Source organism: Pogoniulus pusillus, chromosome 19, assembly GCF_015220805.1.
Source record: "Pogoniulus pusillus isolate bPogPus1 chromosome 19, bPogPus1.pri, whole genome shotgun sequence".
Classification (NCBI taxonomy): Eukaryota; Metazoa; Chordata; class Aves; order Piciformes; family Lybiidae; genus Pogoniulus; species Pogoniulus pusillus.
The window spans coordinates 24,666,488-24,684,610 of record NC_087282.1 but is presented as its reverse complement, the minus strand read 5'-3'; the positions used below and the strand labels follow the sequence as shown (position 1 = coordinate 24,684,610).

The following is an 18,123-nucleotide window of genomic DNA, read 5'->3' as shown; positions in this document are numbered from 1 at the left end:
AAGGCCTGGAGTGTGCGTGTCTGTCTGTGAACACCATGTGCTGTACTCAGGAACCAGGCCCTGCAAGGGAAAGGTGCAGCCCCATAAAGCCAAAGCTGCCACTGGAGAAGGTAGCGCCTCAGTTTGCCAAGGCTGGGCTGCATGTGAGCAGCAGAGTGGGAGTACCTCCCATGTTGTTTGCAGAGGTGGAGACAGGACTGACCCCAGAGGGAGAGGGTGAGAAGGTGAGCTGACTGTGGTGTGGAAGCTGGCTGTGCCGTGTGGCTGGCAGAAGAAAAGACCCTGGCATTCAGATATGCTTGTGTGCACAGGAGGTAGCACTGAACATTGGTTTTGTCAGGTGATGGAGGGGCTAGGATGCTCAGCTGAGTGCTGGGGAATGGTTCCTAGAGTCTTTTATGAGGATATGAGTTGCTGCTTTTGTGTTCCTCATGTCCCTGCTGTACTTCAGCTATGGTTCTTGTTCAGGGCAGTACCTACTTTCCCTCTTGCTGCTGCTGCATTCCCCAATAAAACTTCTGTAACCTGCGTTTTCTTACCTAACATTGCCTATCCTGAGATCTAAGCTGGTGATAAGGGCATGACTGCTGTTATTGCCAGCTCAGCGTTCCTAAAGGAATAATCAGCACGTACGGAGCTGCTGCTGGCAGTGCCCAACTTGCAGCTCACAAGCCTAGCATGCTCATTTGCACCATCTTGGTTTCTTCATGGGCTTGCTTACATCTCTTGCTGCAACTGCCCTTGCTTTGGAGGATGCGAAAGTCACAGTAAGTCACAGTAGATTCCTCTGCAGCTCTGACTGCAGGAGCAAGGGCCTGGGGCTGAGGCTGAGCCCATGGCCTTACTCTGGGAGCAAAGCCTCTTGTGTTACTTCTTTTATGGATGTTTTATGGTCAGTGACACTGGGATGTGTGACCCTGATGGGCACAGGTGTGCTAGCAGAAGCCTCTGGTGCAAAAGGGTTGTGGTGAAGGCAATCCCAGGGAAATCTGGAACAGGCTACAGCTGTGGCAATGATTTTTTTAGCCTAGGAAAGGCTGTGCTAGCAGAACTTCATTGGAATTGTAGTTTAATCTTGATAGAGTGTTTCAAGTGTTACCTTCTTCCTCTGCTGGCATCACAGGTCAGAAGAGTGCAGTGTATGAGACCATCTTCACCAGTCCTGCTGGCCATGGACTCTAGTGCTGTCTTCTGGACACTTCCGATAGGTTCCTCTGCTGGCTCAGTCCTCCATAGTGTAAAGAGAAGGGAGTCAGACACTAGGCTGGGTGTGACATTGGTCTGCTCAACCAGTGTTCAGTTCTCCAGCTGCATGTGAGCTGAAACAGCCCAACACTGAGATGCCTTGCCTAGGACCTGACAGCAAGCACCTTGCGAAGCAATGTGGGACTGTCAGTGAGGATAAGGAAACATTTGACCTTTGCTTCATGTATTTTGATCCTGTAAGGTCCCTTAAATAAAATGGGGTGTTTTGCCCTCAGAGATGTATCTTCCTGAGACACTACTGTCTTGCCTTCTCTCTCTTTCCTGGCTAGTGAGATTTATTCAAAGAACCACAGACAGATATAGGGTGGAAGGGACCTGTGAGGATCTCTAGTCCGACTGACCCCCTGTTTATATCAAGGCTGACTTGAGATGCATTGTTTGGGGCTTTTTCCAGTTGAGTTTTGAGGACATCCAGTGGAATCCATGGCCTGTTCCAAGGCTGTGGCACTCTCCTTTGAGAATCCCCTGCTGTGTCTGCAGCTTTCCTTTCCAGCTGTCTGTGTCTGCTACTGGGAGGTGTCCAAAACTTTGAGTTAGGTGGTTTGAGACCTTCTTGCAGCATTTGAGCAGTAGGTAGAGACCAGAGGACCATCTTTTTTTTTGACCACTTCCAGGTGTGCTCTTTCTGTCTTAGTTGGTGTCTAATATCATTAGGGCAGTTTCAACAGACATACTCAAGCATGCTGTGTACCTACACATTTTTTCTGTTGTGCTTCAGGTAGTACTCTCAAAGGTTTTCTGCCCTCCCACCCTTTTCCCTAGTGTGTTGCACTGTTTTGGCAGATGTCACGTGGCAAGTGGTAAGCCTTCGGAGAAGTATTGCCTGCCTACCTACTACCTAGACTTGTTGCTCTTTTCTCTGTTGCAAAGCTTTGACACTTCGTGCTTGAGGTGATCCTGGTCTTAGGAAAAGATGTGAGAGTATCCAAGCAGTTTCAAAGTGCTGCCAGGATGTGCTCTAGATGCTCTATGTTGTTGCCTTAGAGTTTACTACTAGTACAGAGGTGTTGAGCTATCAGCAGATAATCATAGAATCAATCAGGGTTGGAAGGGACCTCAAGGATCAGCCAGTTCCAACCCCCCTGCCATGGCCAAGGACACCCTACCCTAGATCAGGCTGCCCACAGCCTCATCCAGCCTGGCTTTGAACACTTCCAGGGATGGGGCCTCAACTACCCCCCCCGGGCAACCCATTCCAGGCTCTCACCACTCTCATGCTGAACAACTTCCTCCTCACCTCCAGCCTGACTCTTCCCTCCGCCCCCCCCCCCCCCCCCCTCCCCCCCCTCCTCCCCGCGCCAGCTTTGCTCCATTCCCCCCACTCCTGCCACTCCCTCACAGCCTCAAAAGTCCCTCCCCAGCTTTTTTGGAGCCTCCTTCAGATCCTGCAAGGCCACAAGAAGGTCACCTGGGAGCCTTCTCTGCTCCAGCCTGCACAGCCCCAACTCTTTCAGTCTGTGCTCACAGCAGAGCTGCTGCAGCCTCTGAGCATCCTCCTGGCCCTGCTCTGGACACACTACAGCATCTCCACATCCTTGTCATAGTGGCTCCAAAACTGGATGCAGTGCTTCAGATGGGGTCTGAGTAGAGGGGGAGAATCACATTCCTGGCCCTGCTAGCTACACTTCTGATGCAGCCCAGGCTCTGCTTGGCTTTCTGGGCTGCAAGTGCACACTGCTGGCTCCTGTTGAGCCTCTCTTCCAGCAGCACCCCCAAGTCCCTCTCCTCAGGGCTGCTCTCCAGCCACTCACTTCCCAGCCTGGATTTGTGCTTGTCATTGCCTCGACCCAGCTGCAGGACCTTGCACTTGGTCTTGTTGAACCTCATGAGGTCCCAAGGATGTTGTCAGGTACCTTCACAGTACAGGTAAACCCTACTCTAGAGAATTCTGCAGGAGGTTCTCTAAAATTCATTCCTCCTACCAAACTGTTTTGAAGCTGAGGTGAAATTTCTGTAATGAAGCTCAAGGTTTAGTTGTTTCTGCCTTTGAGGAATTAACAGGCAGCTCATGGTGCTGTTTTGCAGCACCATCTCCTCAGTGTTGGAGGTTCAGTCTTCTTTGATTCTGGGTGCCTGCTATATGAAGTTCAAGGCCTGCAATTTAAACCGGTGGTACTGCAGTTAAAACAGCTGTGGGTGATCTTGGTATCTCCTTGGCCTTGGGACTGCTGGAAGAAACATTGCTGGATTTTTGGGGCTCCTGCTGGTGTTCTGGGAAGGCCTTTTGCCCATCTGCCAGTTCCCGTTGTATAGACAGTTCTATTCTCACAGACTGACTGAAGGGGACATGGTGACAGCTGCTGCTGTTTGCACGGGAATCGAGAGAGTCAAGGATATGTTTGGAGATTCATGGATTCACAGAATGAGTTGGGTTGGAAGGGATCTTAAAGCTCATCCAGTTCCAAGCCCTTGCCATGGGCAGGAACATCTCCCAGCAGCCCAGGTTGCTCAGGGCCTCATCCAACCTGGCCTTGAACACCTCCAGGGAGGGGGCAGCCGCAACCTCCCTGGGCAACCTGTGCCAGTGTCTCCTCACTCCCAAGAATTTCTTCCTCATTTCCAGTCTCTATCTCCCCTCATCCAGCTCAAAGCCATTTTGTCTTGTCCTGTCACTTCAGAGTCCCTTCTCAGCTCTCCTGCAATCTGCTTCAGGTACTGGAAGGCTGCTCTGAGGTCTCCCTGGAGCTTTCTCTTGTCCAGGCAGAACAGCCCCAACTCTCTCAGCCTGTCCCTACAGGGGAGATACTCCAGCCCTCTGATTATCTTTGAGGCCTCCTCTGAACAAAGATGAGAAGAGACAACTGTTGGCTGACCTCTGCCTGGAAAGCACAAGCTGAAGAGCCTGACCAGCGATCTCTGCAGTGGCTATGGCTGAGCTGCAGAGAGTCACTGAAGCCTGCTGTAAAATCTCCAAGTCACAGAGGGTTTACATTGTCCTGGGCCAGTTAAAGTACCATCTATAGCATTAATCTGCAAATAGCTGCTGCTGAGTTTGTCCAGCCTTGCCTGACAGCTGTTCAGGTCTTACTGTGCACTGGTCTGTATCTCTGAAGAGTCCTCTGCCAATGTGGCTGAGGCACAGTCTCTGCACATATTCATGATCAGACTCTGTGTCCCTGTGCAGCCTGCTCTAGCTGGAGGTGTTCCTGCTGCCTGCAGGGGAGTTGGACAAGATGCCCTTTGAGGATCCCTTCCAATGCAACGTGAGTCTGGAGATGTTCCAACCTTGTGTGGTTTTGGCCTGAGTTATGTTCCCCATTGCTTTCCAATGAACAAAACAGGCTGATCAGGAGGAGGTGTTTCCTGAGCCATGGTTCATTCTTAAAGCAGTGGCATTCCTGCACTACTGTCAGATATTTGGGGGTTATATTATTTGAAACATTTCAACTGTTCCAGTGTTTGTCAAGTGTAAATGCTAGCCTAGAACGTGGTACTGTGTGCAAGCAACAGTGTGCCACATGGCACCAGTGGGCTTTGTGTAAGACTGATTTTGGGCCTTTCCAAAGCCACTCTCGAATAACAAGTTCCTTTCTGCTTCATTCTGGAGAGTTTTGACTGGAGTGAAATCTGGTTCTTAGCAGCGTGTTTAGTTTGCTGGAGATCCTGCAAAATTCATTTACTTTAAAATGAGATCACAGAACCACAGAATGTTAGGAGTTGGAAGGGACCTCAAAAGATCATCCAGTCCAACCCTCCTGCCAGAGCAGGGCACCCAGGGCAGGGCACACAGAACACATCTGGGGGTGGCTGGAAAGGCTCCACAGAAGGAGACTCCACAGCCTCTCTGGGCAGCCTGTTCCAGGCTCCAGCATCCTCACACTGACAAAGGTTCCCCTCCTGTTGCCCTGGCACCTCCTCTGCTCCAGCTGGCACCCAGTGCCCCTTGTGCTGCCCTTGCCCACCCCTGGGCAGAGCCTGGCTGCATCCTCCCGATGCTGCCCTGCACATCTTTAGCACAGCACTGAGGGCAGCCCTCAGGCTGCTCTGCTGCCAGCTGCCAGCCCCATCTGCCTCAGCCTGGTCTCACAGGAGCTGTTCACTGCCTGCAGCAGCTTGGGGGCTCTGGGCTGGGCTCTCTCCATCAGTTCCCTGAGGTTCTTCTTGACCCGAGTGGCTAGAACTGGACACAAGATTCCAGCTGTGGCCTCAGCAGGGCAGAGTAGATGGCGAGACGAACCCCTCTCAACATACCATAGCCCTTCTAATGCACCCCGGGATGCCACTGACCTTGGCCACCAGGCACCTTGCTGGCTCATGGCCTTCTCATCCACCAGGATCCCCAGGGCCCTCTGCTCAGCCCTGCTCTCCTGCCTGCGATAAAGGTTTGCAGTGCTTGGATCTGGAAAGCTATCAACTACTGAGATAAACTCAGAAAAGTCACAGCGGTGAAGGTAGCTTTTGCCACATTTGTCACTCAAGGTGTAAGGTAGTTAAGGAAAATCTGTTTCCTGAAGTCATGCTTAGCAGGACATGACATTGTTTCGCTGCTAAAACTGTGTATCGACCACTGCTGGTTCTGTCCAGAGATAGTAGGGTAGCTGTTACTGCTTATTCTAAAATTTGGCAAAAGATCCAGGAGCTTCCCTCAGAGCCCTGCCCAAGTCTTACAGAGCTCATAGGTAGTGATTAGCTGGAATGTTGTTTTAAGCATCTTGATTTTCAGATTTATTGCCTTTCTTATTTCGAAGGGTTTCCTACAGTGAAAAAGAGAACTCCTTCAGCCTTCAAGTGTCCATACCCATGTACAAAGTCTGGGACAGGTATCCAAGCAGTTGCTGTTCCTCTGCAAGGAGAAACGCAGTAGCTGTGTAGCTTGTGCTCTTTGGTGGACAGCATGAGAGAGTAGCAGCAGCATTGTCTGTTGCTGCCTGCTGCTGCAGGGGTGCATGGCAGCTCCTCGGTCTCGCAGGCAGGCTGTGCACTCCTCTGCTAATAGTTACCCGAGGATACTGAGGTGGGCAAGATGTATGTGCTTACAGAGCCACTGGTGACTTTAATAAGCTTGATAAAGTCCCAGGCAGTCACTTTATAGAATCATAGAATGGTTTAAGTTGGAAGGGACCTCAAAGCTTATGCAGTTTCAACCCCCTACCATGGACAGGGACACCTCCCACTAGAACAGGTTGCTCAAGGCCTCATCCAACCTGGCCTTGAACACTTCCAGGGAGGGAGCATCCACAACCACCCTGGGCAACCAGTGCCAGTGTCCCACCACCCTTGCTGTAAAGAACTTCTTCCTAACATCTAGTTTAAATCTCCCCTCTGCCAGTGTACTTGAGTCTCCTGGCAGAGGTCTTCATCTGAGCTTCCAGGTCTGGGAGGAGGTCCAGATGCCTTCTCTTGGACAGAAAGAGCAAGTCTGGTAGCCACATGTGCTGGATTTGATGGGCAGTGTCGTGTTCTATGGTAGTGCTGTGTCCCTAAGGAGGACTCTGCTGTCCCATCACGTCTCAGGTAGTGTGCAAGAGTTTCCAAAGATGTGGTTAGATTCAGACTGTTGTGCAGGAAGTGATACTCTTTGAACATGATCTTCCCAGCAGTGTCTGTTACTGGATACTCCAGAGAGGCTGATGCTGAGTCCTCGCTAAGGAGTTTCCAAATGTCCACCAGAGCAGTTGTATCCACTGTAAATGTGCAGAATTTAAGCACACAGTATCCCAGGATGTTACGGGTTGGAAGGGAACTCTGGAGATCATCAAGTCCAACATCTGCCAGAGTAGGACCATATAATCTAGCACAGGTTGCACAGGAACACATCCAGACAGGGCTGGAAAGTCTCTAGAGAAGGAGACTCCACAACTTCTCTGGGCAGCCTGCTCCAGGGCTCCAGCACCCTCACACCAAAGAAGTTTTCCCTCATGTTGAGGTGGAACAACCTGTGCTGTAGTTTATATCCATTGCCCCTTGTCATATTACAGGGTGCAACTGAGAAGAGTTTGTCCCCTCCCTCTTGACCCCCAGCCCCCAGATATTTATAAACGTTGATCAGATCCCCTCTAAGTCTTCTCTTCACCAGACCAAACAGCCACAGGTGCCTCAGCCTCTCCTCATAGCCCCTTCATCATCTTTGTAGCTCTCCCTTGGACTTTCCAGCAGATCCCTGTCCCTCTTGAACTGGGGAGCCCAGAACAGAACATGGTATTCCAGGTGAGGTCTCACCAGGGCATAGTAAAGGGGTAGGAGAACCTCCCTTGATATAATGCTGCCCACACTCCTCTTAATGCACCCCAGGATCCCACTGGCCTTCTTGGCCACAAGGGCACATTGCTGTCCCAAGGGTGCACTGCCTCCCTTTTGTTTGGCTGAGGCATGTCCCAGTGTGCTCTCCTCACTGCCAGTTATGTGGCTGGAAAAGAGGAAGATTTCAATCAGACCAGAGCCCAGTGACTGAGCTGTACAGTAGATTGTCCTGGGACAAAGAAGATGATGCTTTTTTCAGCATCTGCCAGAAACAGTTTTTCTGTTGGGAGGAGTGAGAAGAGACTATACCAGAGGTGAAGTGCCCATTCAGCTGGTGGCTTAGCTTGCTGTGAGCTGAGTGCACTCAGCAGAAAGCCCTGATGAATCTGAATGCTTGTGGCAAACCTAAGAAGTATTTCTTACCCTGTTCCAGCTGAGTAGTTCTAATTTCCTCAGGTTGAGTCTGACTTCAAAGCAACCTTTGGAGCATCTTTCTCTCTGGTTCTTAGAGCTGTGCTCTTCAGCCTTCAAGTGGTGAAGGCTGAGGTTGGTAGTTGAAAGCTGATGATTGAGAGACTTTGTCAGGGAAACAGAATTGCAATGCTGGGCAGAGACAGTCCTTGTTTTCTCACTCAAACTGCTTGTCAGCATCACCTTCTTGGATCCAACTTCATCTTGAACTATATCACCTTTCCCAGATTCTTATACATGCATTAGAAGTCCTCTCTCATCTGCTCTGCATCATCTTGTCACGGGACTCTGCTGCAGCAGGTTTAAAATAAACAAAAGCAAAATACTTTTTAAAACTAAGTATTTGGCTGCAGAATGTATTGCCACTGGAATCTTTGGAGACTCAAGGTATAAATTGGTTCGAAAGGGGTTAGGCAGCTTTGTAGAGGATTTGCTCAGCATAAACTCCTAACAGTGACAGCCTCAGCCTCAATGTGCTGAGGATGTGCTGGAGAGGGATGTCCTGTGAGTTACATTTCTCACACAAGGAGTCCCACAGAAAAGAGGAGGGGTGATGGGGGCAAGTTACTGCTGGGGATGCTCCCATGGGATTCCAGAAGACAATTTTTCCCCATGAGAACAGTCTGACACTGGAATTGTTTCCCAGGGAAAGCAGTGGAGTCCCCTGCACTGGACACTTTTAAGACTCAACTTGCCAGGGTGCTAGGGCAGCTCATTTCAGCTGCTCCATCACCTAGAAAGGTTAGATCCTTGGGGTCCCTTCCAGCTTGGCATTCTGTGATGTTCATTCTTGGTATGGACAGAAAGAGGACATTTGAATACATGGTCCCTTCATTTGACAGATTGCAGTGCTCCTTAAGCTTGGTTCTGGATCATTCTCCAGAACATCTGAGCTGTTCTACTGGAGAGATTCAAAGGGAGCCAGTGAAAGTGGACAGAAGTCAAACACACAGGGCAAGCACTGTGCTTCTGGCCAGAACATGCCAGGGAGTGCTCTTCACTGCAGGCTCTTGGGTCTGCCATAAGGTCTGCATTCCTGTCCCAGCCATACCCCAGTAGTTCAGAGTTGACTCAGTCTGCAGCGTTCTCTTGAAGGCAGTTGTGTGGTCAATGTTCCCATCATTACCTCTGGCAGTCTGGTCTGGCATCGCAGTGCTGCTGCCCAGAGCTCAAGAGCAGTGTTTAGGAGCACACTGTGGAAACTTGCTGCTTTTGGTCTGTTTGTGCAGCATGGCCTGTTTGTAAGGTGATTGTTGCTAGCACTGACAGAATGCCCAAATGGATTTCCTATGCTCCAAAATTATTCCCAGACTCTGTTTCTACCAAGCAAAGATGAGGCCAGCTGGAAGTGGCAAATACTGTCAGAGTATCAGCGCTGTGGTTCATTGCAGACATATGCAGTGTCTGAAGGGGAATCTGAGGAGTGTATTAGTGCTAGTAAGTAGAACTACAAGTAAGCTTTCTTTGCTCATCCATGTGGCTTGACCTTTCTGCTGCATACTGTTGCAAGATCTGCTGTCTGAAGTCTGTATGGGGGACATCTCTGAGAAGGAGGCACTGTTTGTATTGTGGGCAGTAGAAAAAACATGTTTATTGTCTGGGTAGGGTTCTCACCTGCTTCAGATCTTTAGATCCTTTCTTTCAGATGTCTTTATTTCTGTTTCACTTTGTTCTTCTTTCTGTCAGCCTCTCTGAAACATATTAGATCCTGTATTGCTTTGGAACTGGCTCATTCTTGAATGGAATCTCTGAAGTCTTCAGTGGTGAAGCTTGCAGACTCCAGCTCCTCTCTTTCTCTCTTCAGGTTTGTCAACCATTATCTCTTTGAGGAAGCGCACTTCACTTTTAGCCAATGCCCATTTGCCTCATCTCAGTCATACCCCTTCTGTCTTAGGATAGTGTTGACTGTAAGGACCTGGGCTGTAACTTTGTCTCTCTGATGTTACCAGTCAGCATCACATCTTCCTGTGCAGGTGTGCAAAATCACACTGGCCTTTTTTCTTGAGTCCATGTTGCAAGCTCACATCTACTTTACTGCTTAGTTTACCTCCTATGACTGCTTTTAACATCATGGGCTTTACTGCCTTTCTTTTGCCACAACCCAGAGTTGTTCCTAGTTCTAACTTAAGCTTTTCCCATTGTCCTGTGTCTGAATATTAGCCCACATATGTCTGGGGCTGTGATGCAGCTGTGGTTGCACCATAACATGGTTTATATCTGTCCTCTAAGAAAAATCATGCAGCTTGGCATCCTGTATCTCGTCCAAGGCACAGGCTGCAGGATTTACAGTCCTTACAGGACTTCTTTCTGCTTCAGTTTAAGAGAAAAGGTATTTAAAAACAAAGCTTTAGTTCCACTAGAGGTGATCAGGAGAAAGGACAGACCAGCTTATCTGGGTCTGACAAGAGAGAGGAAGGCAGGGGAAGGTGAGAGGAGATGTGTGAAGCCTTCTGAACTGGTGCTGGAGGCCTATATGATACCCCAGTGTGTTGCTTGGCATAAGTAAGTCTGCTTGCCATGCTGAGCTGTGTGGAGGCTGCAGAGTTCCCAGAGGTTTGCTGTCCTGAAATGTTGTGTCCTGCTACTGTTGTTTGTCTTCAGAGTTTTGTGCCCTCACAAACAGATGTGGTTGACCTGCTGGGATCCTGGCTACAGCTGTTGGTGTTACTGGGTCTTGCTTTACTCCAACAGTGTTCAGGGGAGCGAGAATTCCTGTGCTGCGTTAGGCTGATTTTCATTAACTTGAAAGTGTCTCTCTCATTTTCAGTTGTCATCTTCTAAATGGATTCCAGTGAATTTTCAGGATCTTTGGACCCCCTGTCCTTGCCTGACAAACCACTTATTGGTGATCTCCCTGCTGACGTGGAGTTTGGGGAAGATCTCCTGGGCTCCCAAACAGCTTCTACACAGGAAGCTTCAGTTCTTCAGCCCTCTAACTGGAATCAATCCAAGCAGATGAGTGCAGATGGGGACTTGGACGTTCTAGTGAAAGCAGACAGCCTGTCTGACCTAAGCAAATCAAAAGACCTCGTGCTAGACAAACCTAGTGTCTTGGATGAGCTTGAGAAAGCTGATGTCTTAGGTGACTTGGATAAAACTGCTGACTTGATGGAGCTAGATAAATCAGAGGGTCAGGATGTGGAGGATAGACTGATGGACTCCTCTTCTTTCTCTAGAGAAGCTCTTGTTCCAGAAACATGGAAAGAGGGGGAGGATGCACCAAAAAATGATTCTGGGGGCCTAAAAGAAGATGCTGCTGCTATTCCTGCTATTCCTTTGTCTCTTGGCAAAGTCTGTGAATCACCCCACCAGCCTATTCCTGACTTCAGGAACCTCCGTAGTGCCCTAGACACAGAAGAAATTGCAGCAAAATCCTCAAGTCCATCCATGCCCCCTTCCCAACTCAGTCTTAAACAGACAAAGAAGACACGGTTGAAGGCCACAAGGAAAAGCTCATCTATGCAGAGGGAAGGGCTGACAGGGGAAGCAGAGGTGGAACTGAACCCAGACAACAATGCTGCCACTTTGCCCCCTGAGTCCAGAGAGGAAAACCAGACAGAGCAAGGGGATGATGGTGGCAACAACTTGCATAAAGGAAGCAGTGCGCTAAAAGCACAGGATGCCTCACCACCATCAGGTAGGTTATCTCTGCAGAACTGGACCTGGTCTTGCTCTGGAGGTCATCCTACTGCACACTGCTTGAGCCTGTTCTGTGTTCCAACTTTTCCCATCATCTGCTGCTATGGAAACTGTCAACACTACCGATGGGCTGGATTTGTGGGAAGTGTCTTGCTTACAGGGAATAATACTCTGAAAGCTGCTCCCTTGGTGCTCACAAGGTCTTATTCTGGCTTTCATAATTTTGATTTTCATAAAATCCTAGAATCATTTAGGCTGGTTCAATTAACACTGCCAGGTCTTTTGTATCACATCTACACTGCTTTTAAGTCCCTCCAGGGGTGGTGATTCCACCACTGCTCTGGGTGCCTTGTTCAAGGGCTTGACAATGCTTTTGGGGAAGAAGTTGTTCCCAATGTATAAACAAAACCTGTCCTGATGCAGCTTGAAGCCATTTCCTTTCATCCTTGCTACTTGAGAGAAGAGACCAACCCTCACCTCACCCCAGTCTCCTTTCAGGGAGTTGCAGAGAGTGAGTAAGGTCTCCTTTTCTCCGGGCTGAAACAAGCATTTTCAATGGTTGTGTCAGTTAGGAGCTTCCCTGATAAAGCTGTAGATGTGCATCAGCTTAGCTCATACTCTTCTTCACAGGAAGTGAGGGTCACCAGCAGAAGGCATTTCCAATAGGCAAAGTCCCTCTGCCCAGGCTGGCCATCCTTAGGACATGTCCAGTCTTGATAAGCAATTGGACTCATACCTGCCCCATGCAGGGAGATCTCCCCCTCCCAGGGCTCCTCCCAAGCTGCATGTTGGGTTTAGGAGCTTTCCTGTGTCTGATCGCTACCAGAACTGTGCTTGTTAGCCAGGACTGCCTGATGCTTCTTGTGCAGACTGACCCAAAGGGTGGCTGCATTTGAAGAAGGCTTGTCTATTTCTGTCGGAGAAAAGCAAGAAGTCAGATGCAAGCTGCTTCTGTGCTTCTGTTCCAGGAGAAGGGCTGTCTGGGAAAGGAAGTGAACTGCCTGCTGAGAAGGTGAGGAGAATGCAGTCAAGTAGGTATGCTGCAGGAGCAGAGAGGGTGGCTGGCTGTTGTCCAACTCTGAGGGACACTGGGAAGAAGTCTGTATGCCTCCTGTGACAGTGACACCTGTACACTGCCACTGTTGCTCCAGTGTGTCCCTGCTACCCCCATCTGGAATGTCTTTCTCATAAGCCTGCTTCTACTCTCCCTCATCTTGCCAGTTGTGGTCAGGTATCCATGGGTATTACCCATTTTTAGCCTGGTTATTGGGAAAGCAAATCCCAGACGCTGGAACTGCACCATTAGCTGGGGTATTTATCCTTGTTTGTCTCAGCAGATGGTTAGCCTAAGTATTTCCTCAACGTCTTCTAGGAGCAGAAAAGAAGTGAACGAGCCAGAAGATCTGAAACTGCCAGGCCTGAAACTGTGAACTCCTCCGAGAGCAGTGAGTACCTGGGCCTGGCAGTGGAGCTGCTGTGCAGGCTCTCTTACACGGGTCAGGTGCCTTCACCCTGTGAGCCTTGCCTTGCTTTTGCAGGGCGCTGAGGTTAAAAGGTGGCCTGTGCTGTTTGTACGGTGCTGTATGCACACCATGCACCAAAGCACAGGATGAAGCTTGGGCACTGGTCAGTTTTTCTTGGATGAGACCCAGGGGTTTCCCAAAGAAATTTCGTCTTCCATCTCTTCTGCCAGAGGTTTTCTCCCTTTGTCTCTATGGCAGCAGGCTCCCTGATGGAAGATTGCATTTGAGGGCTTATAGAATCAGAGAATTGTCAGGGCTGGAAGGGACCTCAAAGATGACCCAGCTCCAACCTCCCTGCCATGGACAGGGACACCTCACAGTAGATGAGGTTGCTCAGAGCCCCTTCCAGCTTGGCCTTAAAAACTTATAGGAATGAGGCTTCCACCACCTCCCTAGACAGCCTGTGCCAGTCTCTCACCACTCTCATGGTGAAGAACTTCTTCCTAACATCCAATTTGAATCTACTTAATTTCTAGTTTTGCTCCATTCCCCCCAGTCCTATCACTACCCAACACCCTAAAAAGTCCCTCCCCAGCTTTCCTGTAGGCCCCTTCAGATACTGCAAGGCCACAGTAAGGTCTCCTCAGAGCCTTCACTTTTTCTAACTGAATAGCCTCTCAGCCTCTCTCAGCCTGTCTCCAGCACATCCATATCCATCTTGTACTGGGGGCTCCAAAACTGGGCACAGTGCTCCAGGTGTGGTCTAACCAGAGCAGTGCAGAGGGACAGAATCCCCTTCCTTGCCCTGCTGCCCACACTTGTCTTGCCTCTGGTTGGCTCTCTGGGTGCCAGTGCACACTGCTGGCTCATGTTGAGCTTCTCATCCACTAGCATCACCAAGTCCCTCTCCTCAGGGCTGCTTTCAAGCCAGTCACTGCCCAGACTATATCAGTGCTTGAGATTGCCCCAATTCATATGCAGGATCTTGTACTTGGCCTTGTTGAACCTCATGGGATTGGCTTGGGCCCAGCTCTGCAGCCTGTGCAGGTCACTCTGGATGGATCCCTTTCTTCCAGCCTGTTGGCTGCACCACACAGCTTGGTGTCATCAGCAGAAGTTTCCCTGCAGAAGTTTCTGTTTCTGGAGGTGCTGAGTGTCACCCTGCCATCTGCTGGTATCTCTGTGTTGCTCTGTCATGGCCTGCCTGTACAGGCTGTGCTGGGGGCTGTTGATCCAACTTGTTCCCTTTAAGATCTCATGGTTTGTGGAAGGTCGTCTGCATGCTTTGGGCTTCTGCTCCGCTTTGGCAGTCATGACTTCCTGGAGGGGAATTGTTCTAAGCTCAGTTTAGATTAAAGCTTTCTGACTCTTCTCCAGTTCCAGCAGGATATCTTTTAAGGGTCCCTTTGTCATTCCACTCAGACAGGTGCAAAGCAGGTGACCCAGAAAGCCCGGGCAGGTGTCTCATGGCAGAGCTTTCTCTCTCAGTTGCTCACGCGGTGTTTCTGTGCATCTGTCTGTGCTGCCCTGCAGTCCCGGTGTCTGATGAGGACTCTGATGCCATGGTGGATGACCCCAATGACGAGGACTTTGTTCCCTTCCGCACACGGCGCTCGACCCGCATGTCCCTGCGCTCGCAGGTGGCCCAGCGCGCTGCCCGCTCCACCCTCACCAAGATGACCTGTGCCAACTGCCGGACCCCACTGCAGAAGGGCCAGACTGCCTACCAGCGTAAAGGGCTCCCTCAGCTCTTCTGCTCCAGCTCCTGTCTCACCACCTTCTCAAAGAGACCACCTGGCAAGAAGATCTGCACCTTCTGTAAAAAGTGGGTGTCCATGCCCCTTCCCTCCGTGCTGCTCTGCTTCTGACCCTGTTTACCTTCCTGACAGGCCTGTTCCTCCTGCCAGTGGCCATCCCTGTGTCCATTACATTTCCAGTTAATCCATATGGCTGCTGTCTGCTTCTGCCCCTTGCCAACCTTCACACACTACGCATCCCATGCTCCCTACACCCCCTTCACATTATTGCCTTTCCCTGCTTGTCCCCAAGCTCAGTGCCCCATATCCCAACCCCCTGCACCCACCATGCCCTGTCTTCAGGCACCACACCTCTGGACTGGGACAGAAGTTGCTGTGAGACAGCTCTTCCCCTTCCCACCCTCTGGGACTACAGAAAGTGCTGTGCATTGCAGTCTGCCATCCTCTCTCTTCGGTCCAGGCCTGGTGTGTCCCTGCACTAACACATTCTTCTCCTGATCCCCAGGGAGATCTGGAACTCCAAGGACTCTGTCGTTGCCCAGGTTGGTTCAGGTGGCTCTTTCCATGAATTCTGCACATCTGTCTGCCTCTCCCTCTGTGAAGCCCAGCAGCACAGACCCACACCTCAGTCTGCAGATTCCTTGGACACCAACCGCTGCAGTGTCTGCCACAAACCTGGCGAGGTGAACAAATCCTTTGTTCTTCACATGTCTTGGATAAGATGCTGTGACCTGTAGCGCTTGGCCCTGCCTGGGACCAGCAAAAGGTGTTTGCCGAGTTTTCCTGTAGTGTGAGGCCTCAGTGCCTGAGCTGGCTTGGGCTCATTCCCCAGGTCCTCCTTTGTTACTGTGAGCCAGCTCTTATTCCAGCAGAAGAAATAATGCTTATGCTTCTGCCCTCCCTGAAGCTCCTTGCTTCCTGCCACTTTGCTTTCCTAATTGCTCTGCTGACTTCTGGCGAGTAGTAGTAGTAGCCTGCAGGTTAGGAGGAGGCAGGTGGTGGTTTGGAGGAGTGACAGTAATTATGTCACTGCAGATCCAGCATGAAGTCAGCAATGGAAATGTGGTTCACCGCATCTGCAGCGATGCCTGCTTCACCAAGTTCCGGGCCACCAAGGGGCTGAAAACCAACTGCTGTGACAACTGTGGACTTTATATCTACAACAAGGGCTTTCCCCTCGAGTACCTCTTCCACGAGGGCCAGCAAAAACGCTTCTGCAACTCTGCTTGTCTCAACAGCTACAAAAAGGTGTGTGGAGTCAGCTGGCTAGGGTGGGGGGTCTCTGTGGGCACACAGCTTCATTGCTCAATGTGGAACTGGGCAGATGACCTGAATCATTGTGAGTTTTGGTGGTGGTAAACATTTATGAGATTCCTGTGGAGAAACTTCAGAGAGGGCAAACAGATTTGATCTATTCTGTGTGTGGCCCATCTCAAAGCCAAGCATGAGTCAGGCAGGCAGTAAGCTGGACTGTGCAGTGACTCTGGTGTATGCAGTTAGCCTGGGTTGGCTTCTTTTGGCTGGCTAGATATGTTTCTCCGTGGCCTGAGCAGGCTTCCCTTAACTGTCTTGATGGTATTGCCAAGCTCTGTATTTCTGCTGTTCCCTTGAATCAAGAAGGTAAGATACTGAGGGCAGCCTTTCTTTACTACTTCCACCCAAACCTGCAGATTATGAGCTTGACTCTGCCATGAGGTGGTCCCTGCAGAAGAGCCACCCTGCAGCGAGTACAGTAGTGGGGTGGGATGTGAGGGTCCGAGCTCAGTGGCTGTGGTGATTTCCCTGGCAGCTCTGTTGTGCTCTGTGTTTGCAGAAGAACACTCGAGTCTTCCCATGCGTGTGGTGCAAGACACTGTGCAAGAATTTCGACATGCTGCCCAATGTGGACCGAAGTGGCAGGATGGGCCTATTCTGCTCCATCTGCTGCACTACCTCCCACAAAGTGAAGCAGTCAGGCTTGGTTGGTAAGAGCACCTATCTCCAGGGAATTAGTCACCTCTCCACTCTGACTCCTTTCTAAGTACTGTATATTGCCTGTGCATGAGGCTGGAAAGAAGGCAGGTCTGGGGAGTTGACTGCCTGGGGAGCAGTCCAGTGAGACATGGAAGAAGATTTGGAGAGGGAGGAGCCCTTGCAGCACACAGACTTTATAATGCTGAAGAGTAGTGTCCTTTGCTGCTCTGGAGAATGCAGGAAGCGGTTGTAGCGCCAGCATTGCCCTTTCCGTTGCAGAGTACCAGGAATGAGAACGGGCTCTGGTGCAAGCACTGCAGCCTGTTTGGACAACTTCCTCTAGAGTCAGGGTCACTTCCTTGAACCACTTTGCTCTCCATCCGTGTTGAATACTTCTGTCTAGCAGAATCCAATGCTTCTACTTTCCTGGTGATCTTGTACTTTGTTTTCTGTAATAGCTTAATAGAGTGAGGATGAGTGAGTAGCTTGCATGCCATCCTCAGAATCCAGTCCCACGTCCTGTGCTGCTGCCCTCACCAATTCCTGTTTGTTTCATCAGGTCCCCCTAGACCCTGCAGCTTCTGCAGAAAGAGTTTATCCGAACCCTGCTATTACAACAAGACAGACCGGGTTGTCTACCAGTTCTGCAGCCCTAGCTGCTGGACCAAATTCCAGGTACTGAAATGCCCTTCATGCTGGGTTAGGCAATAGAGCTTGTGCCTCCTTTCACAGTTAACAGAGACTCCACTTTCCTCAAGCTTCTCAGTGAGGGTCCAAAAGAAAGTCTTTGCTGGAGCACAGGAGTTGCAGTGACTGTACTTGCCAAGAACTCAGTCTTGGCCCTATCTCACAGAATCACAGAAACACTCTGGCTGGAAAAGCCCCTCAGGATCACCAAGTCCAACTGATATCCCTACTCTGAAAGGTTCATCCTAAATCATATCCCCAAGCACCACATCCAAATGACTTTTAAACACAGCCATGGTTGATGACTCCACCACCTCCTTGGGCAGCTCATTCCAATCCCTGACCACTTTTGCACGGAAATTTTTTTTTCCTAACATCCAGTCTAAACCAACCCAGTCACAGTTTGAGGCCATTCCCTCTTGTTCTATGACCTGTGAGAAGAGACCAGCACCAACCTCTCCACATCATCCTTTCAGGTAGCTGTAGACAGCCATGAGGTCTCCCCTCAACCTCCTGTTTTCAAACTAAGCAGCCCCAACTCCTTCATTCACTTCTTGTCAGATTTATTCTCTAGGCCCTTCCCAGCTTTGCTGCTTATCTCTGTTGGGATAAGGTTGGTTATGGTTCACTCCTGGCTATCAGGTTATGCCCAGCAGGAGTGCAGTGCAAAGCTGTGCTGCATGAGTGGTTTGGGATGTAGTGGCCTT

The 18,123-nt window shown here is 50.2% G+C and overlaps 1 protein-coding gene across 5 annotated transcripts in view; it reads left to right on the top strand.

Annotated features, from left to right (window-relative positions):
* Positions 1 to 18,123, top strand: part of ZMYM3 (zinc finger MYM-type containing 3) — a 39,211-nt gene that overhangs the window by 2,683 nt on the left and 18,405 nt on the right. For 3 of the 5 annotated variants that reach the window (XM_064159685.1, XM_064159687.1, XM_064159682.1), the window contains exons 2-9: positions 10,685 to 11,554; positions 12,525 to 12,568; positions 12,929 to 13,001; positions 14,553 to 14,844; positions 15,282 to 15,459; positions 15,812 to 16,024; positions 16,590 to 16,740; positions 17,289 to 17,404. In XM_064159685.1, coding sequence (XP_064015755.1) covers positions 10,699 to 11,554; positions 12,525 to 12,568; positions 12,929 to 13,001; positions 14,553 to 14,844; positions 15,282 to 15,459; positions 15,812 to 16,024; positions 16,590 to 16,740; positions 17,289 to 17,404 — 1,923 coding nt within the window. In that variant the 5' untranslated portion in view covers positions 10,685 to 10,698. Of the gene's footprint in view, positions 1 to 9,603; positions 9,722 to 10,684; positions 11,555 to 12,524; positions 12,569 to 12,928; positions 13,002 to 14,552; positions 14,845 to 15,281; positions 15,460 to 15,811; positions 16,025 to 16,589; positions 16,741 to 17,288; positions 17,405 to 18,123 lie in introns of all 5 variants that reach the window. The other 2 variants (XM_064159684.1, XM_064159686.1) reach the window with 2 other exon arrangements.